The 22,865-nt window shown below is 34.4% G+C and overlaps 1 protein-coding gene across 12 annotated transcripts in view; it reads right to left on the bottom strand.

Moving 5' to 3' along the window:
- The window catches only part of LOC108004003 (putative polypeptide N-acetylgalactosaminyltransferase 9), a 326,811-nt gene that overhangs the window by 11,076 nt on the left and 292,870 nt on the right, over positions 1–22,865 (bottom strand). For 10 of the 12 annotated variants that reach the window (XM_017066613.3, XM_062084085.1, XM_062084086.1 and 7 more), the window contains 5 exons: positions 15,126–15,295; positions 11,135–11,448; positions 10,042–10,240; positions 9,361–9,530; positions 6,695–6,823 (listed from right to left, as the gene is read on the bottom strand). In XM_017066613.3, the coding sequence (XP_016922102.1) occupies positions 6,695–6,823; positions 9,361–9,530; positions 10,042–10,240; positions 11,135–11,448; positions 15,126–15,295 (982 nt within the window). Of the gene's footprint in view, positions 1–1,866; positions 6,824–9,360; positions 9,531–10,041; positions 10,241–11,134; positions 11,449–15,125; positions 15,296–22,865 lie in introns of those variants that run through there. The other 2 variants (XM_062084087.1, XM_062084088.1) reach the window with 1 other exon arrangement.

The following is a 22,865-nucleotide window of genomic DNA, read 5'->3' as shown; positions in this document are numbered from 1 at the left end:
AAATATAAATTGAAACGTAAAAATCAATCCAACAACGTTCAATGTCGTCATACAAGACTTATATAAATCGCGACTAAATAATCTGATTCCTCGGCAATTTACGATCTCTGCCTACAATCTCTGCTCCCCTTACATTAATTAAAATATTTCATTCTAACGTTTCGAAACGCGCGTGAAAATTAAAATAAACTTAAAATTCTATCATCCCTTAAATATCTTCTCGCTCTTAAACTTACAAATATAAAAGATAATTTAGATTTCGATATATTTTGAGAAATAAAAAAAAAAAAAAAAAGAAAAAAGTAGAAGAAAACGGCGAGAATAGAATATTTCGAGTAAGGAGGACAGAGAGGAATTCACACGGACACGTGGTCTCGATAGACTTCGAAGGCCACGTGCACCAATGTGTGTACACGCGTTTTCATGCAGCGGGTGCATTCGGTCATAGAAGCACGGTCAGCAGTCTTGATTTCGCTGCATGCAAGAATTCTGTGGTCGTTGCAGTTTCAACACTGGGCATCTTCATCCCCCTCCAACCACCCTCCACGTTGGTGGCGGCGTACGGCTGGAATAAAAACTACTGATTTATCGTCGACGTTCGGCCGGCTTCGATGAAATTCCGGAACTTGCATCCGAGTCTCCATCTTCGTGCCGAGCTTTATTAGAGAGGCTCGGAGGCTCCCGAGCTTCGTGGAACTAATTTTTTCGACGGGGGATGAAAGGGGGAGAGATGACTGATTTATAGAGTGGGACGATTTTCGAAGGTTAGTCGAGGAGTTTGTTCTGAGAATTGGATGGTGGATTGAAACGAGAGTTGATTGGAAGATAAATAATTTGGTAGACAGGCTTTGAATGATCTCGACTTATCGCGTGACTGATAAAATTCTTTTCTCTTTCGTAATGTTATTTGTACAATATATACGTGTGTCATATATATGTAATTGATCGAGTGTTGCGAGAATCGAGGTTACGTATCCACGAATCCACTGTAACGTAATAAACGATGAATTTTTAAAATTATAAATCTAATTTTATAAATCGTAATAACATTGAATTAGAAAGGGAAAAACCATTAACCGATCATTCTTCATTAGGAACCATCCATTAACGAGGGGGGGAGAAAAATCTATTGGAAACACTTCACACCAAGCGAAACATTCACTCCCTTCCCGCGTGCTATTTCATCGAATACCCACCCCTTCCCTCCCCCGACATCCATCACACTTTTCCCGCGAGCACAGATTTTTCACCCGAAAAAAATTATTCGCATGCAAGAGTCGCGCTGGAGCCATAAATCCACTCATCTCCTCGTTTCTCAATCCAACAACCCCCCCGATCCCAATCCTGATTTAACACGCCGCGATAACAGAAATAATAACAATAATAATAACAATAATAGCAATAAAAAAAGTCAATAGCAAAAGAAATGATCGATGGATGCCGGAAAGAGAAATAGCGACTTCCAGACTTGCAGTCTCGAGCCACAATGCCTCTGAGACAGAAATTGTTATTTCGCATGTGGCGTGGATCGCATACCAGAAGCTCAGCCCACGTGAAAATGTTTCTTCGCGAAAATGTCCGCCCATCCTTTCTCACGCGTTCCTACTTTTTCCAACGCGCTCTTTCCCCACTATTTACCAGCCAAGAGTTTCCCCGCCAGGGTGCCGTGACGGGAAAAAATATGGCAAAACGCATTCCGTTCCGGTTTGAATAGGAGGGGGAAGGGGGGCTCGAGTGCAATGGAGAAGGATATTCGCGAGGGTGGGAACCGGTTGATCGATGCGATTTCCACGGCACGATCTCCGCTTGATTCTTTTCCGATTCCAGTCGGCGAGACCCGATAAAAGGGGTCGCAGACGTGTTTAATTTCTTTCTTTTTCTTTTTTTTTTTGTTTCTTTTGTTTTTTTCTTTTTTTGAGTTCTTTTGATATCGAAAGATTTTCGGTCGAACGAGAGAACTTTTAATCGTCGTTTCATTGATATAAAATCGTTCAAGAAGTATTTTTCATCTTTCTATGAGAATATTCTTGGTCGAAGGGGAAACAAAAGGAAAATGGAATATCTTGGCGTGGGGAAGAGGTTTAAAGATTCTGTTTTAAAAATTAATTTCCACTCGATCATATTTGAGTGGAAACGTGACACGAAGGGAACGATGTACTTTTGCCTTGTCGGTTTTTGTGAGGAAGCTCTTGCAAATTATGAAAGATTAAGCTATCTTTTCTCGAGGAACGTGATGATCGATCATAAGCGATGAAACAATATCGTGGAGGCACGATATGATAAAATCGTTGCAGATTTTTCTTTAAATGAAAAATTCCTCTGATTGAATTTTTGAAAATATTTTGAAGATAATGGAAAATTTTCGTTACGTGGAAAAATTTTAAATTTTTGAAATATTCGCGCGTCAAAATATTGTATCCCTAATGATAAGATATAAAGATGCATTTACGAATCCTGAAGGCGTAGAAGTTTGATATCACGAAACGAGGGCACAAAGCCTTGACTCGAGAAACTTCTGAACAGCCTTCAACTTCCAGGAAAACATTATTTCAGACCCGTTTCATTTTCCGCGTTCACTTTCAAAATGAGTTTTTAAGTTTCACGAGTCTGGACGCACGATTCACTCGCTAAAATTGAAACGTCGTGTGACTAACCAGTTCCTACTTACTTAAGCCGAAAATAATTATTTGAAATTGTTCGTTTCAGGAAAATTTCTGACTTAAAAGTTTCCTTTTCGTTCACGATAAAATCGAGAACTTGAAGGAAAACAAGGAACAAAGCAAAGCAATATCCAAGTTGCGTGACAATGTGATTCACGTGGAAATAGTGGAAGGTATTTAATACGCTGTAAGATGTGATACTCCAGCGAATTCAAGAACCTACACATAGAGAAGGAATAGAAGTTTCGCGAAGGATTATGAGAGATGACTTTTCATCGATCAATATTTACGCATGATGTAGTTGAGATTAGTTTGATGATTCAAAGGAATAATTAATTCTCGTTTCTCATTTCTTTCGAGAATATAATTTGGTGAGAATATAAAAAAAAATTTGAAATCGAATTTCTAAAATTCGTAAAGGAATAATTCCCTCATCTTTCTGTGATCTAAAAATCAGATCTAAAAATATTTTTACTCGATCTAAATATTCAAAAATTAAAAATTCAATCAATCCTCTTTTAAAATTAATTCGAAAGTGACTCCTATATTCGGTTCACTGCTCTCTGTTTTTATTTCTGCACAAATGCAGCAGCCATAGCAACCGAGATTAAACAAAACGAGTATTATCATTATTACATTATATTATCATCGTTGCAAATGGATAATCATATATCAACTCTATTTTACCTTGCTATTTTACTCTTAAGCGCAAAGTACCGTGTGAGTTTGCGAAATTTATGCAGATTAATCCGATAATAATCGTTATTAACCGAATTCCCCGCGTCCTAACTCTACGTGCAAACTTTCCCCATCTTTTCCTAAGCTAATGCTATTAAAAGTAATTAGAAAAATGCAAAAACACATATCATCTACATAATACATACATATTATAATCACGTGGATAAATTATTAATCAGCGCTATGAATTTTATTAATAATTTTCTCAAGCTTTCTTCTTAAAAAAAAAAAAAAAAAGAACCCCTTCTCATACGTCTTCCACACGCGTTTTCACAAAAAAAGTTGCCCCCAAAGAAACCCTACATGCAAATGAATAACAACGTTTCAGCGAAGATCTCGCCTTTCAACGATTTGTGTCCTTTCTTCCCAATCGCCGAAAACTACAACTTTTTCTCGATTCGTTCGAGCGAAAGAAGCTGTCTCATATCTCTCCACTCTCTCGAAACATGACGCATCGTATCGGGGTCACCAATCCAGGGAATGACGAGATCCGCGAGATCCACTCGCGGTTCGACAGGAGGAGGTTGCGGGGTGGAAACGCATCGATCAAATGGCGGTGGGGTGGCGCGCGAGTCGAGAGAACCGTAATGACCCGTAGGAGAAGCGTGCCACGAGATTATCGGCGACAAGCCCGACAATCATTTCGCAATTACGAATGCGAAGGGAAACAGAGGGCCAGGAGACGGGCCTCGCAACACGACGGAAATAAATCGAGACGTGATTGATCGCCTCTCCCTCTTCCTCTCCTTCTCCTCTTCCATCCCCTCCTCCCTGCGCACGAAATTAATGCACTGTCAATCGGGGGAGAACGAAATCACGGATCGTGCACATCGTGATTTCCGTGATTTCCATCCCTCACGACGAGATCCATCGATTTTCCATTGTTGATATTTATCGTACGTACGAATTTCCTTCCTCCCTCCTTCCGCCCCTCTGTTTCGTTTTAGGATATCGTTCGTTGGTGTAATGTGCAACCGAAGTGGATATTAATGAAATTGATACTACGCTTTGCAGAGAATTCGATACGTCCGATCGGATACCTTGTTATTATTATTTATCGAATATCTCGTCTATACGTGTGTACATATGCGCCTTGTTAATTTTCTTACACTATTGATAATGATACAATGTTTTTTCAAACCATAGACAAATTTTAAATACATTTTTACTCGTTGACAAGTTTCATAAATATATTATACAAATTATTCTGCAACATAACTTAAATAAGATTAGAAAACAGATTTTGCTGATTTTGAAACGGGAAGATTCATCGATCCGATCGAATCGTCAAACGGAATGCATATCGTTCACGTAACAAACGAAAAGGGAAAGCAATCCACGCGAATGTAATAATATCCGCAACACCGTTTATCAATTAAAAGGGGAGCATAAACGCGGGAGAACGCGGCAGAGAAGGAAAAACAGCCGCGAGTTATAAGCCGTCAAAGGAGACTTTAATTGCGAAATCGGAAATGGGAAATCGGTTGGCAATACGGGGGAATCCCCTTTAAGCCCCGTTTGAAACGTCTTCGCCCGGAGCGACGAGTTCGATTTCGCCGTTTGCCCGCGTTTCGTATCCGGCGGCTGCCGATTTTCGCCCGCCCGCGAGCCAAGAATTCAACAAGCCGATCGAGACGAATCGATTTCCGATCGGATGTCGGCCGCGCGACCCGATTGAGATTGCCTCCGACCACCGCCCGCATTGTTTCTCGATCGCGCGCATTGTTTTCCATGTCGCAACCTCGTCGACATCAATCATTGCCACCGACAATCGAACTTTGCCTATCTGGGTGGACACAGCCAGCCCATATTTCCGTATCACGCGAGACTAATGAGAAATATAAGTAATTTCGTGTCGTGTTCTTCCATGTTATGCAGATATCACGAAAAAAATGATATGTGCGGTTTTTTTAATTGAATCAAGATTTTTTTCGATTAGTCAAAGCGTAGAGATATTGTTTTGGGTTTTCTAAATTTTTATTGTATATTGTATATTTTTTGTCATGGAGATAGACAAGGAATGGAAACATATATGTGTATCTTTTTAAGGATTGTAAGATATATTTTGATTAATTTAATGAAAATAAATATTATTTTCGTAAATTGATGATGAATTTGATGGAGAAGTTTACTATTAAATTGAAAAATCCTTTAGAGAAATATTGTCTTAAAAATGTTACATAACCTCTCTTTCGCGCGAAAATATTCCTAGATTACTATGATAATTTCAAATATTCAAAAAATAAATTCTTACAAGAAATTTCGAATGACAAATATTTGAAAGGATTTTGAAAGAACAATCTCGCAACACTCGACACTTATATATGTCTCTCCCAAGCAAAAGGATGTTCGTACGTCTAAAAATCGTGTCTTCGTGTCTCTCGGAAAAGAAAACGTGGAAAGGTCTTAGAGGAAGGATGAAAAGGGAGCTTTCTTTCCCTGTCCATTCATCTTTTGACTATTCTTTCCACGAAAATAGTGGAGCCTCCAAGTATCTTGACATCCTCGTGTATATCAAAATGACAATCGTAATTCCTGTACTAACCTCTTCGGTATGGCCATCGTTCGTTATGGAATGTTATACAACGAGCAAGAACAATATGGTACACGAACGATATTTCGAAATCATCGATTATTGACAATCATAAGCTGTCGATTATAAGTGATGCTCGATGATATTAATTCATGCGACATTTGCGTCGACTAAAATCTACACTCGAGCGTAGAAACAAATATGGCGGTTGTTGACTATACCCGATGTCAAATCTATTATACGAATAAATACACAGATTGTAATCGTTTCATCAATTGTTTGATACCAAACTCTGTACACATGAATAATCCTTTTTTTTTTTACTATAATTTACATCGAATTCTAGAAACCACGCTAACCAATTATTAGATTTATTTATTATCATTGACGTGATCAATCCTTTTTCCAGGATTTCCAAATAAATGCCACCGACTATAGTCAATAATCAAACCATCAATCCTTGACCGCATAAGCACCACAAACTACAAATCCAAACTTAGTACCCAATCCGCAATGTATATCGATCACACGCTATAATCGACGTACGCAAAATAAATATGTCAGCCATATATACCAAACGATCGGCCATACTCGATTCGACAATACGAGTACACGTGGCGTACACACGTGTTCGTATAGTCGAGGCACGTACCGAAGAGGTTGAAGGAACGAACGCCTCCATTCCCGTTGATCCCGATCGCCTCGATCTCCTGGAAAAGAAAATAAAGACGAAGACAGGAGGAAGGAGGGGGTGAATCCTTACCTCGCCGGAAGCCACCGCCTCGCCAGGTATGAACAGCTCCGGATAGACGTTGTCCAGGTACCACTTGAACGATTTGCAGCCGAGCCTCTTCCTCAGCGCCTTTCTCTCCGATACGTCCCCGTATTTGCCCTGCGAAAATTGCGAATCATAAGCCCGGAAATTTTGCCTGACGAGCGAAGGAAGGAAGGAAACCAGACCTGCGCAACCGGGTGGAAAGGGATCGTTTCCTGGAGGCAGGGATTTAAAGGATGGCAGAGGATGAGGGGTATAATCGTAAAAAAGAAGGGAGGCGAGGAGTAAGAGCGTGGAGGAAATAAAGAAGAGAAATGCAGGGGAATCTTTTATGGGCCGGAGTTTAAAGCCTCCTAGAGCGGAATAATGGCAATACTCGCGCGAGGGTAGGATTCATGGACGCTCGTGGAACCTGTTTGGACTTTGGGCAAGCTTTCTTTTCTACTATCCAAAAATAGAAAATATTTAGGGTGTACTCGGTAATTTTTGTCTTGTTTTTCGTTTGGTAGGATGTAATTTGAACGACGAAGTTAAAGATAAAAGGTAAAAGAATGATTTTATTTTGACACGATAAAATTAAATTGGATAACTGGTGTTATTAAATTGTTCGATTGTGAGGTTTTGTAAATAGATGTTAAATCTGTGCAAATGTGTGTACAGCTTTTGAGAAAATTAATTTCGAATGTTAATAAAATAGAAATATATGATTATATGTATTTATCGCGTTATTTAATATTTACTTGTTTATTTATTAAAATAATATTGCTTTCGTTACAATATTTATAATGTATTATACACATGTATATAGTATGATAATTTTAAATTTATTTTGTATTTTAAATTAATTTGCAGTGAACTTTAAAGGAGTATAAGAGATTGAATCAGAAATGGCAGACTTGTTCTACTTAAAAATTAATATCTTACAGAAAATAACAATAAAAGAGTATCTTTTTATATATATATATCTTATATATATATATATATATATATATATATATATATATATATCTTATATATATAATTAATTAAGTATTTTTAGAAAAATATACATAATAAACATGAAATTTGAATTTTTTTAATATTAATATTTTAGAGTTGCTTTCCAAAAATCTTATTGTTTCTTTTTATTTTTATTTCACATTCATAGTTCTATGCATTTTGCAACGTGTCAAGGAGTATAGAAAATGGAAAATTCAAGCACGTATTGTGTCAAAACGGTGCTCGACTGATAAAACGTTTTCGATAAAATGTAAAACAATTTTCAGCAACGCTCGAGTAAATTGTTGAATTGCATTCTAAAATAAAAAAAATCTCTTCAAATTTTGAACACGTGTCAGTTCATAATCAATAAAGTCTCATTTTTTTATTACGAATATTATTAACACATCTTCTGTAAATGAGTTTAACAACTTTCAAATTAATCTCTAAATTAAATTCTTATATTTCATAATATAACATGTGTCATATTGTACTCACATCCATATCATACTACTACTGTATAAAATATTGCTACAAATCAACAGATGTAAAAAGTAGTAAGCTACTTTTCATTTTATCTTTTTCGCAATAATTCATTATTTGTTGCTTTCGCTTCTTTTATAATTATTAGTTATAATTACTATAATTCTACGACCTATAATGAATTACAATTATTCAACAATCATTATTTTCAAAATAAAATAAGATGGTTCGAAATCATTTTTCAACGATAATTCGATAGATTAAATAAAAAAATTTGCAAAATGTTTCATCGAACAAAATTTGAACGAAAAAAATTAATCCTCGTTGAATAATTTTTATCTCATCTTTCGACACACTCGATCTCGTTTCGAGGGGACAAGATGATAGGATGAAGGATAGAGAATGAAGGAAATACCTTCCAGGGGAATACAAGAGTGATCTTTAAGAGTGCTCCACGCGTTTATAGGCTGGTTTTTACGACGAGTCCTCGGTCTATGGCTCTCTCTATTATCGTCAACCCTTATGGCGACTATTTCGGTCAACATGTGCCCCTGACGAGGCCAATAAAATCATACGCAAATGGAAAGATAGGTTTCCCAACGTATGTAGACTCTATTCAAAACAGTTTATAATCTTTATACGTGCGCAATTTGCGAATTATATCTTGACATACAGATGGAATATCAAGAAAATCTTTCTCGTAAACTTTTATTTTGTTACCATTTTTTTCAAGCGTATTCCATTCTTATAAAATTATAAAATTTATCCTATGATGAATTTATTTAAACAATGAAAAAAGATTCTACTCTATTTTACACTAAACTATCAATTTTCTTTTCTTTCTTTATTTTCTTTTTAATAATATAAATAATAATTTATTCAATTCTATATTCTATACTCTATAAAATCTTCTCCATACTCTCTCTTCTTTCTTTCTCAAAAACTATCTACGCCAAAAAAAATTTATATCACTTTTGACCAATAATAAAATTTTTCCATTCGCACACACAAAAAATAAAATCAATCTATTTCTTAAAAATATCACTTAAATATCATATCCCTTACCCTCTTCGTTAGTATTTTCATACTTGTCTCGAGACACGCCGCGCCCTTAATCAATTCCGGGGAACAAGAGCGTGATCGAGATAGAAAGGTGTAAGAAAGGTCAAAAGGGAGAAGTCTGGATGGCTTACCTTGTCGTGACCTATCCTCTGGTAGTAGTACTTGGCATACTCGTCCAGCCACACCTCGCTCAATCTTATGCTGTTCCTCTTGAGCACGTTCACGCCGCTCCGCCACTTGTACGGCGACCGTTTCCGGAAGATGTGTCCCACGTGTGAGCAGGGCACGATTTCCAGGGTGCCTGGAACAAAAACACAACCGGTTCGAGTCTCGTTCAGCCGCGGAAACGGCTGATTGCGGACGGGAAGGGGGATGGGAGAAATTGTGTTTATTTCGTCGCAAAGAGGGGTTGCAAAGGTCAGGATTTGAGTTTCTTCCTAAGGGATTTTTTTCCTGCGGAATTCGTGTGGAAAAATTAGGATGAAAGGATGAAGATCGTGATTGCGAGAGATCGTGGAGAGATTGGATTTTGATAAGGATCCGACTGGATTAGGTGGATTAGACAAGGGAAGGATTTTTTGTTGATTATCGCGTGAGAGAAATTCGAGGAAAAAAGGAGGAATAAGGAAGGTCAGTCTGAAAGCGTTTCAAAAATTTATTGAATTCTTTCGAGTTTGTAAATGAGTTAGAATGATAGAATGGTAGAATTATTATTAGGGTATGGGATTCGATATAGTTCTTATTCGCTTTCTATCAATTTTCTAGGATAAATTCTTCTGGGACAAATCTTTTACAATTGGTGTAATACGTACCTCCGCACATCCACGTTTTGAAGGAGAGCTCGAGATTTTCGCCACCCCAAATATCAAACCCGCTGTCGTACGTGCCGAGACGTTCAAAGAAAGCTCGATCTATCGAGAAAAGGCCTCCAGCCATCGTTGGTGACCACACAGGCTCCGCTGGATTCTTGTGCCTTTTCTTCTCCCTCTCCGGAACAGCGTGCCAATTGAACTGATACAGAAATCAACAAGGAATCTCGGAAATCGGACAAATTGATGAAGAGAAATTGTAAAAAATTGGTGGAAACAAATAGTTTCGAAATGTTTTGAATATCTTGAGAAGATGGTTAATTTTAAACGAGAGATGAAGTTGTTGTAAACGATTTGATGTTTTATTTATTTTATTCACAAATTTATTTGCAGATTTTATCAAATCGTGGATGAATTGAAATGTATGAATTTTTTCAAATTTCAATTATAATAATTTTTTGGTTTTTCCTTTCTAAGGAAAAAAATTTAATTTATTTTATATTATTTTTCGTTTTATAATAAATTTTATCGTAAATTTAACACACAAAATATTTTTCATTAAGTAAAATGAAAAAGTTATCTTTGAAACATGTGAAAAGAAAAGAGCTTGGAGAAATGTATTATACATGTCTGACCATACGCGTACTATGACCACTTAAAACTCGCCACTTCCAGTTTCACTTAGTGTTATAGTATAGCAAATATTTCTTTCAATTGTTTCTTCCCTATATCATTTTATAACATCGTGTGCGTCTTATAATATATTTTTAGTGCGCACATTATTTTAAGAATGACTTAAAAATTATAAATTTAAAATTATTTCTAAAAATTTAAAATCTTTCCATCGATAGCTTATACACGATTTTCAAGATTATCATCCAATTATATTCTTACGTATTTTTTTACAATGAAATATTGTTTTAAAATAATTCTTCCGAAATCAGGAGAACTCGAGCCGATCTCGATCTCTTCAAAGTGCAATCGTTCAAATTCCAGCAAATAAATTATTCACATTTTACTCGCGATGAAATCATTGGCAATTGTCATCACTCGGCAACGACATCCACGAAATAACATCGAAAGGAATTTCGCTTACCTGCAGATTCCAATCGAATCCACCCACGTTCACACCGCCGGAATCTCTCCAATGATATTCCAGCGTTGTATCGTCGATCACATCGATCACGGGGCAAACGACTGTCGTTGGATTACGAGCGATCCGATCGAGAAGGGGCTCGAGCCAACCCTCGGTGCACTCGCAATGGCTGTCCAAATATGTGAGGACAGGGGCCTTCGCGGCTGCAGCGCCCAGTAAACGAGCTCTGATAAGACCTTCCCGTTTTTGCGCCCTAATAATCTGCACTTTCGGGTAGTTCATCATGTAGTCCTCCAATTGACGCTGGAGATGCGCTGTTGGAAATTTTTAATTCGATCGATTGAGCGAAGAATGTTTCGATTGGAAATTTTATTTAAATTATTGTACAGAGCAGTGTTTAGTAATTAATTAAATTAATTAAATCGTGGGATTAATATTTGAAGGATCAATTCTAGAGGCTACAATGAATGTAAAAGTTGGTATACATAAATATCGATCGAGGCTTATTTACCAAGTTACGAGCAATTGAAATTTTCGCTACGACATGGAGCGCCACGCTGCGGCGGAATGATGTAACACGGATAAAGCTATCTCGTTCTATCTGTGTTTCGCTTTATCCAATGCAAATTTCAATTGCTTATAACTTAATAAATAAATTTCAATGGATATTTTTGTATACCGATTTTTGTATTCGTTTTAACCTCTAAAATCATTTTTCACATATTAAATATTTTGTATCGTTTTGCTATTTTGAAATTATTTAAAGTGTAAAATCTGAGATATAATTTTATTTTGTTTCTTATGTTATAAATTTATTTAATTCATCGAATTGAAAAGTTAGAAAATAATGAAAACGAGTTTTAAAAATTATTCTTATTATATTTTACAATTTTAGTATTTTATTGACTAATTTTAAAGGATATAACTCGGAACGGTGCGCGATATAACTTTATATCCAACATAATTGTACATAAAATTTGGATTTACGATATCAGATGAGTTATAGTCAAAGTGTTCCATTGGGGATAGCAATTAGTAGACATTCGTGATTTACTTTACGTTAAAATACCTCTGTGAGAGAACGTTCTCTCTAAGCCTTCACTTATTGAGTTCGGATAGTTTAACTGCAGATAATATACAGGGATTTCAAGGATCATTCCCGTACAGTTGTAATGATCGAGATTATTTTAAAACAAATCTTCAATATCTCTAATATCGAAATCGTTTTCAAGCACAAATTATATTTAAATAATTACAATCGACAAACAAAAATTTATTAAAAAACGAGAAATTTGAAATAGAATCGTGCATTTCATTTGAAATTGAATTGAACGCGATTCGCATTTCACAAATGGAAATTAAATAGCTGAAAATCTGTCCGGAAAACTAAAGAATAAAAATACACTTGTATTTTTTTATTCTATAATAATCCTTTAAAAATTTAAAAATTTTTTCATAAAAAAAAAATATTAATTTTTCAATATTTTTTAAATATATAATATATAATAATTTTATTTACTTTTTCTTCCTGCAATCATCTATAACCACGATATCTTCATCACGTTACAAATTTATTTAGTTTAGTTCCCTCATCAAAAGCTGCAGAAATATCAAATTATTTTCCTTCCTTCCACTACGTTGTAATAATCTCGTAATTACAAAGAGAAGACGTTTTCCTTATTACTATTAATTAAATCTTTATTACAAATCTTTGTTACAAACCACTTTATTATTGTTTCCATCTTTGTTACCGACAGATAGAAAAAGAAGGAAAAAGAAGGAAAAAAAAGAACGCGAAAATAAAAAGAGATGCTTATTGTTTCCTGTCTCTGTCTCATGATAAAACAATCTGTTTGAAACGGGGCACACCATCTGCTATCCATGGCGCACGGGCTAACTATGTTTATGAGCTCGACTTCCGGTTGCCACGGAAGCTTATCTCGAGCTTTTAAGGTGGATTGCACGAGCTTGCTTGCTCTGGTTTCTATATCGTTTACAACACGTTGCGCCTTCGCTAACCTGCTGTCAAGCGGGCTTAATCTCGCCGGCTTTTCCACCACCGATTTTTATTTTCTTCCTCCCTCCTTCCTTTCCCCTCTTTCTCTCTTCCTCCTTTGTTACACGTGACTACGGTTAGCTATCTGTCCCTTCCATCCGGCGACACGTTAATTCGAACACCTTTGGCGATAAACTGCTCTTTGTTTTCTGGTTATCTCTTTCAACGAACTATTAAACGAACTACAGAAAGGAATCCTGTTATTTTTTTTTCTTTTTTTTTTTTTTGAAGACCAAAGATTCGTTTTTTGGGAGGAATATTGTATTTGCAAATTTTTTGATTTTCGTTTTCGTAAGGATATTCTTTTGAAGGATATTTTTCCTTTTAAACGAAGGAAATATTAGTTAATATATTTATTATTAAAAAATAATTCTTTATTAGAAAAAGAATGCCTAAAAAGAAGAATATAAGATATAAAATATATTTTTCTCTCGAGTTATCGAGAACAGGCAAACTTCTAACCAAGTTATTGCATCATGAATTTCATCTTTATACGAAAAATGCATTATACAATTCTCGTCGATAACTCGTTAACAAACTTATATATTTATTCCATCAACGAAACTTCGCCATCATTCCCCAACAATAATTATCAATCAAATCTTCTCATCTTATTACAGCATCTGGTACAGAATCGTTGAAACATTTTCAATCGTAATTCGATCCATTTCAACCATCCAATTTATCCAACTTGTAAATTCTTCACAATTTGCAATACAATTTTCAAAGTTTCTTAAAGAATACATATCATCTCCAAAATATTTTCAAGATTAGGACACATCGTCTCGTTAATATTGATAAAATAAAAACCCAATCTAAAAATCCTCTCAACCGTCCAATTTATATTGAAACGAAGAACGATCGCTTAATTTAACCTAACCTCACAAACTCGTGAAATTTTCAAACACTTAATTCATATTTTATCTATTATCCCTATCGAAATACACACCAGATATGTCACGCCTGTCATGTATTACCCTAAATATTTTACGCCCATAAAAAATCCATTGTATTTGTCGATCCGTCTATAACTCGAGAGACAAAGAAACAGAGAGAGAGAGAGAGAGAGAGAGAGAGAGAGAGAGAGAGAGAGCCAACGCAATAAAAATCACGGATTCATCCTGTCAAACCGTACTTCTGCCGGGGCAGAGGGGAGATAATAAGCTCATGACACGACAAGGAAGGAGACAATCGATCTTCCGTCAAAGTTTTCCTCGTCGGCGGAAACCTCGTGTCAGACGCAGGCAAATTTTTATTCCTTCCCCTCCAATCCCCGCCGTTCCTCCCCTTCTTCCCCCTCCCTCGAAGAGGGGAAAGATATCAACGTCTCGGGATCGTTGGCATGCATCAAGCTGTCGGGAATTTTCCGAATACACGCGCGCAACACGTCGATGTCGAGCTTTTCTCCTCCTCCATTCAACCCAGGCTGACCCCCTTCCCCCGTCGATCGTTGTTTTTTACGGGTTCCATGGCTGGATGGATCGCGTATAATCGATCCATCGCGAAGGGCTGTGTGTACGTACGTTGACCGCGATAACGAATCACCGGCGAGGATTGAATGGAGGCACGTATCGAATAGCGTAAGATCAGGCGTCTTTCTCCTCCACCTTCGCGCCAGGCTTTAGAATTTCTCTTCGATTCTTTCGGCCGATCGTTTATAAGAACGATTTCTTTCCTTAGCGATTTTTTCTTTGGAACGTGGTGGAATTTTGCGTCGATCGCGTTCAATCTTATTTCTAGTTTCATTCAGTAATGAATAATTTAAAAATAATTTAAAAAATAATTTAATAATTTAAAGATAGAGATAGAGATAGAGCTTGGACGTATATTTTAATGATCAAAAGGAGGAAGAGTGTGAATTTTTTCAGATGGCGTGTCATATGTTTCGAAAAGAGAAGAAAAGAGAGGAAATTATTGGAGAGAGAAAAAACTTACGCATGTCGGAGAAATCATCGACCAGGATGATCTCCTGTATAAGGTGGTCCGGTGATCTGTCCAGCACGGAATGGACCGTCCTCAGCAACACCGACCAGGCTTCGTTATGAAAGCAAATTATCACCGCTGTTGGAGGAAGATCTGTCAGGTACCTTCCTGGTTCTTTACACCTGTAACAAAGGGAACAGAATATCCTATAGAAAAGTTCCGTTAAAGAAACATCACGATTTAACTTACCTAAATTAATACAATAATTAATCATTTAATTACTACAATTGAAATATCTTGCTATTTCTATATCTAAATTTCCTTAAATTTTCTAATTATTTTGAGTTTTATTATTATTTGAAAATTTATTTGAAAATATATTCAATAAACAATATTTCGATATATAACGTTGAACAATAAAATAAATCGAAAGAACGAAACGGATCACAGATTTTTCACAGATATATAACAAAGACTCCTGTCCATTCTATGGTCATAACCGTAAATCGGAATTCAGCAGCGTTAATATCTTAATCCCGATCGTCGATCGGAAAACATGGATTACGGGGAAGAGATATCCGCGAAACGATAGAGGGCAAAATACGATAATGCGATTAGGAACCACTATGTTGGCAGAATAAACGGGCAGTAGTTGTATATACACGTAACTTGGTCCCCGTAGGCCAAGATTCTAAGACGCCTCCGACTCCTAGCCGTATCGTATCGGCTAATAAAGCTAATGTGGATAATAAGATCCGTAAACAATCAACCTCCTCCATTTCCGGCATCGTTACCCGCATCTGTGCGCCTCTTCGCTTGTCAAGTTTCTGTTTATCGTTTTCCTTCGCCGCAATCTCATTGGTCGTATCGATCGGAGGATTCACTTTGTTCGTTATAATTTCTTTCTTTCTCTCTTTCTTTCTTTTTTTTAAGGATTTTCTTGCGAAATTTTTTAATAATTGATATTAAATTTCACGAGATTTTATAAAATCTCGATTTTCGTATGGAAATAATAAAGGCAATATGTAAATATTGAGAAATAAATTTGATAATTTTAAATTTGATAATTCTTCTCTTTTTACAATTGCCATTTCATTTGTAAATTTTTGTAAAAGAATTAAGAATTTATCAAACTTTACGAATCTTGGTTTGGAGGGAAAAAAGAAATAATAAGGAAAACCTAACTTAAATTATTATTTATAATTTTATTCTATATTTCTACCATTTGTAATTAAATTTATTTAATTTCCAAAATATCAAAATATTTTTTGGTATTAAAATCAATGTTGAGAAGTTTTTTAAATGCAAAAATAAATATGTGAACGGTAATTAGAACCTTTTAAGCTTTTATTAAATAAGTTGGAATTCAATTTAAGGAATATATTTAATTTATCAAATTATATCAAACTAAATATTAAAAATATATATTCAAAATATACGTCTCAGTATTACCAACGAATCTGTAATATAAATAAATTTTTCCTGATAAAATCGGCGACAACTTGTTGAAATTTTCCATGTGGCCGACGAAAGAAATAAATGGAAAGATCATGAATTTTTAATGATATTTGCTCCCGTGTCAAAGTAGTATCAAATTGGAATTCAAATTTTAAAATATCTGATCTAGAAAATGCTTTAAAACTTCCTCACCTCTAATGCGAATTATTTTTCAAATAGATCCATCGTATGTGATATGAAATTTGTGTGAATATGAAACAGTAGAAGTAAACAGAAGTAATAAATTAATTTAATTTAATTATAAAAGTATAAAGATATTATAAAAATATAAAAAAATAATAAAAACAATTTGTGTAAATTAATACCATTTTATCGAAATATATATTATATATATGAAATTACTTACGCAGTAGAATAGGCAAAACAATGATCAGACAAGAAATTTTATTTCGTATTCGCGATTAAATGCTTCGCAGTAGTCATACAAATGATAAGTCAGGCACTTAACCACTTTCCTGACCATTGTATACTACTGAATTACAAAAACAATAATTACCAGAGTTTAACTAAACTTCAAATCTTTAAAATTATTGTTTGACTCACTCAACAATATTTAATCACGCAAATTCTCATAAAAAAAAATGAGTGAAACGATATTAACAAAGCCAAACACATACAGAATTACATTCCATCTGAAAAAAAAACTCATCAACAAGGCATCCCTTTAAATTTCACAGAGACGAGCGAATATTTAAGTCACTCGTCAGATGGAATAAAAAATTTTCAATCTCAAAAAGGCAACTTCATTTGCCACTCTTGTAACACGAACTTAACGACATTAATTTCTCGAAAGTGTCAGCACGAAGAAGGATCTCCTTCAATGTTATTATGGTAAAGCCCATCCTGATTTCCGGACGAGAGCGCGTGAAAATCAAGAAAAATTTCATTTAAAAAGTTGCCGCCAAGTCGAGTTCCCTCGATCTTTGACATGGCGGAGAACAGAAAGGGATGGAAATAGTCGAGTCGAGATCGAACACGTTTGGATAAAAATGTGCCTCTTCCATCACGGAAAATTTCCAACGTAATATCATTTTGAACGAGTTATTTTCATTATTAAAATACTTATTAATAGTATATAATAGCCAAGGAATCTTTACTTAACATTAAAACAAGAAATCCAAAAAACTAAAAATTCCACTCTAATTTAATTTCTCAAAGATAACGCAAAACGATTGCTCGTTTCAATTAGCCAATCAGCGCGATCCTCTGCGATTCGATGGAGCGTCGTAAAGATCGTTCGTCGGGTCGTCGACTTTCGAGGATAAAAAGAATACCCTCTCGTTGTCAAATATTTCTCACGCGTCGCGTCGCTTGGAGAGGAACGCGTGCCGGATAACACGAAACTGGATAACTTACGGTAGATTTTGCACGCGATCGTGTCGGGAATATATTCGATCCCCTCACGTGGCCACTGGGGATAAAAGGGAAAATTATTTTCGTGTTACGTTAATTCCATGGCCAGCCACGATTTTTCGTATCGCGTGGCTAGAATTCGATGCTCTGTGCACATCTCGTTTCGATCTGAAATGAAATTCGATCTGATTGAAATTCAGGATACGAACAATGTTGAAGGATAAAAAAAAATGGATGATTTGAAAGTTTGAATTGTTGTGTAGTGAACTTAACAAGTATATAATTTTTTATAAATACAAAAATTAAGTTCGAATCCATTCGATTCTTAACAAAGATAACAGAGATGATTCTGAAAAGAGGAATTTTTGTTCGCATTGTTTTATTCAAATTATCAGAAATCGAAGCGGATCTTCGGTTCATTCCATTTCCAATAAAAATTCTACTAGGTTCCATCGAAAAACTCTTTGTTAATCATCTCGTGTTTCATTGGAGTAACGGTTGCACGTGAAGGGAGGGAGCAAGCTGCGGTACCTGTTCGTACCAAACGTATATTAGCCTAAACGTCAGAACCGCTAACCGCACACACGCTGATACGTGTATATCACGTCCATCAGTTGTGCGGTTTCCACGTTACCTCATTCCCTGTGCATCGAACGAGAGGAAGAGGGGGAGGAGGAGGGGAGGCTTCAAGTCGAAGGCTCTCAAAGAGAAGTCGAAAAATCGGGAAATCCGCGAAACCATTAGTTCTCTGTGGTAGGGAAGCTGATTATGCCAAGAGAAATCAACTGGATTGAAAGACATGTTTTACGCGCACAAAGAACCGAGTGATTAATGTACTTCGATCCATTCAGGTTGGTTGGCTGGTTGGTTGGTTGGTTGGTGGTGGTTTTCGAGTTGATTAAAATTTGATCGAATTGAATTTGATGATACGAGGAGATGAATGGGCGGGTAGAAAGTGTTCGAGTTAAGAAAGAATGATTCTGGAAGAATAAATAAATTCCGCTTTTCGTTTGATTGTTAAGATGAATTAATCATTGCAATTGTGAAATTAAAAGGAATCCTTTCTTTTTTATTGAAAATTGTTATTTATCAGTAATCGTAATGAATATAATTTTTTCGTCATCTTTTAAATTATTGCTTAAATAAATACGATAGAAATTTAAAGAGGACAATAGAATTATTATAGGGGAAATTAAAATTATTGAAAGGGATGAAATTATTACATTTCGCTCTTTCAAATCGTTGTATTTCACGTGAAACCAATTTCGTGTATTGTATGATCCATTATAATAAACCATCAACGGCAAATTTCATTTTTGTTTATCTCTTTCATCGGCAACGACGCGTCATAAATAAAGCGACAGAGCAAACAATCCGGGTTGAGCGTTAACCATCACCCCATTAAAAATTGCGTCAATTCCGTATCGCAAATATTCCTGACACGTAACGATGTAAATAAATGGCCAATAAATTTTTCTATCTGATCGCGTTTCCAATGACGATTCGTCAAAAGCAACGGCAGTTTATGGATTTTAATCAATAAATACAACCAGTGAATCGTATCGAGGTAATTCAAATATTCTATTCATATAACGAATCCATAAAATATTCCTTCCCATTATCCCCCTTTTGTTATCGTGTTGTCCAATATATTTAATAAAACCGAAAATCGTTACTGAAAATTGAAAGTATCGAATCAATAACCAATTTAAAATTTAAAATATTAAAAAAAAAAGAAGAAGAAACGTAACATAAAAATAACTTTTATCTTATTAGATCATAACAATGTAAAAATAAATTAATTTATCGTGTAATAATTTACGTACATACGTGGTGAATCCTTTTTCTTTTTTTTTTTTTTAAAGACAAAAAACATTTTCAGTTGTTGCAAAAGTTCGTTCAATTCGAAGCGGAAACAAACCCGTTGTCGCCAGAATAAACTTTTGTTAAAATTTAGTAAATGAATTTCTGTCCCTGCATGCATCGCTCAATTGTTTCGCCACAAATTCGTTCATACTTCAGACAATTGCAAATTTTGGATAATATAAAAAGTATCTTCCTATTTATTTTTTTTTTTTTTACAAATTTTTCATCGAACGTCAAAAATATCAACTAGAATCAAAGAGATGACAAAATTAACAAGAAACAAAATCATAATATTCTTCTATATAACTTTTAAATTAAAATAAAAACATATCTCTTCGAATTTTCTTCTTCTACGCAATCACAAATAAAATCTTGGCGCAATCACAGTTGCAACACGTTCGCAACTTAAAAAAAAAGAGAAGGGGGATCCACGATGAATTGTGTTTACTTGTAACGAATAAACGTGTCTCGTGTTTCGGTGTTAAATGTCGGTTCACGCCACTAACAAGCTCTCTCGTTTCCGTCCAATTTATACACGCGAAATTTTTTCAGCTGTGTTAAGCATTGAAAGCGAATTTGCGAGCGTCACTCGCGTCGAGAGAGACTTTTCCGTGTCCCGGTCTCGAGAGCTAATGTTGTAACGCTTCAACGCGTCCAAGAATTTTCTGTCGAGAGGCGATCTTTCGAAACGTATGAAAAAAAATTGTTATTAAATTTAAAGATTTTTAATTTACGATTGTGTAATATTTTTTTTCTATCTTCATTAAATTGAATTTTCCAAAGTGATTTATCGATATTATTATCCAACGGGATAAAATAAAGATAGAAAATAAAAGATTGAATCAAAATTTTAGTCGAATAAGAAATTATCTCGTTTAATTATACAATTTTGCTTTAAATATAGAGAATTCATTGAGAGAATTAATTTTATCGGAAATAATAATTTAATAAATACTTTATTGAGATGAATGAATTTAATGAATTTAATAAATTTAACATTAATATTTTTGGCAAAAATTTGTTGATAAAAGAGCAACGAATATTAATTGAAAATAAATATAATATCTTGCAAATTGAAAAGGCAAAATATTATTCTATATCCGCAAAGATAAATTTGATTTTAAATTAATTTCATTTTGCTGCATATTTTGTATTAAGATTTAATTATTTCTTAATTAGTTTCAATTTATTGTATTGAATTAAAATCTTCTTTCTAGAGATAATCTAAATGCAAAGAAAACGAAGATTTAAATTTTATAATAAAATATTTCGTTATATTAAAAAGTAAAAATAGAATTAAAAATATTTATGAAATTTTAAAAAAATCCATATTTGTAAAAAAATACAATAGAATCAAATTTAAAAATAAAATTTCATTGGCATTATGAATTTTTACATGATATTATAGTGATATTTGAGAATTGTGATATTTAATAAATGTAACAGAAGTAATTTTTTTTAAAGTGTATTTTATGACATATGGAGATTTAAATGAAAAGATTCAAAAGCTTGTAAATTTTATTTACTAAACGGTTTTACCAAAAAAAAGCTTTCTGCATGTATGACGTTTACACAGTTTTATTTTACTGTGTGTTTCATAAAAGGGTACCAGCATAAATAATTGTACCAGACTAACGGTACTTGCAAAGATAACTTTTTAAAAGTTTCATATTTTATTTTCGAAATCCGAGAGTTACCTTTAAAAAGACAGAAATTTAATACTTTAGAAAATGTTGTTCTACACGAATAATGCTCTTAACTTACTTTGTAGTTAATTAAAGCAGATAAAAAGTGTCTAACATTGAATTATTATACTTTTCCTATAGTTTCAACTTTTTAATTGTATTCTCTATTTTTTAATTACAAAAAGGATATAATTCTTGAAATATTAGATTCAAATAAAATTTCCACTAAATTTTTTACTAAATTTTTATTATTTCATATTTTTCAATCAAATTTACACTAAAAGAAAAAAATTCACAAAATTATAATGTTTCGCTTTCTTGGTAAATTAATACTTTGTAAAAATTTATAAAAAAATCTTAAGATATGAATTCAAATATAAAATTTATAGAAATTTCGATATAAATTGAATTATTGTATTCCATAAGAGAAAAAGTTTAAAAATAACTGATACTGAATTGATGATATGTTATTGAAACGAATTATTGAAACTTATTTTTGATATCAATAGAAAAAGATAAAGTTATATTGTATACAGCTGAAAAATATAAATATATCTACCTCAACTATTATCTCAACTATATAATAAACTGGATGATAATGACAATGACTTATATTGTCATCAATTATTGGAAACAAGAACAATTTTTTTCAAAAAAGAGGCGAAAAAGATAGTTTCAGATTTAGCTTAAGATTTTCAATTATCCAATTCACACTGGAAAGAAAAGAAAAAAAAGAAGAAATGAAAAAAATTTTAATAAAACACTTTCAAAAAAACCATATTCATTACAGCGCCTCGTTGCATCGTTTAATTTTATTTTTATCTTCGTGCAATTTATTTTACCTCTTTCATATCCTCATATTATAATAACTTTTAATACGAAGAGTGAAGAAACAAGCAATCAAATCACAAACTGAAACATATCTTCACTCGTTCATTTAAACTCATCCGATCAGTTTCAAATCCAACGACACGTCTTTAAGAAGAAACATTCTCGTTATCCCATATCCCAAAAACTGTCAAGTCTTCTGGCAAACTAACATAATTATCGGCATCCCTAGACAATGGTCCTCGTTAACCGCCGCGAAACTATTGCTGTAGACAGCGCACAGTTTGTCGAAGATGCTGCCAGTCTCCACTAGAATCCCGGTATTACTTCCTGTTTGGAACCAGTCCAAGTTTCCAGTTGCTTATTGGAACACTCACTGCTCTTTCGCGTTTACCCATCTCTCCCGTCCTTTTTCCCATTTCCTTCTTCCTTTCCTTTTTCCTTCCCCTTCCTTTCCTTCCCTTTCCTCTCCTTTTCTTTTCTTTTCTTCTCTTTTTCTTTC

This window comes from Apis cerana, linkage group LG13, assembly GCF_029169275.1.
Source record: "Apis cerana isolate GH-2021 linkage group LG13, AcerK_1.0, whole genome shotgun sequence".
Classification (NCBI taxonomy): domain Eukaryota; kingdom Metazoa; phylum Arthropoda; class Insecta; order Hymenoptera; family Apidae; genus Apis; species Apis cerana.
The sequence above is the reverse complement of the archived record's forward strand: the minus strand, read 5'-3'. Positions and strand labels throughout refer to the sequence as shown.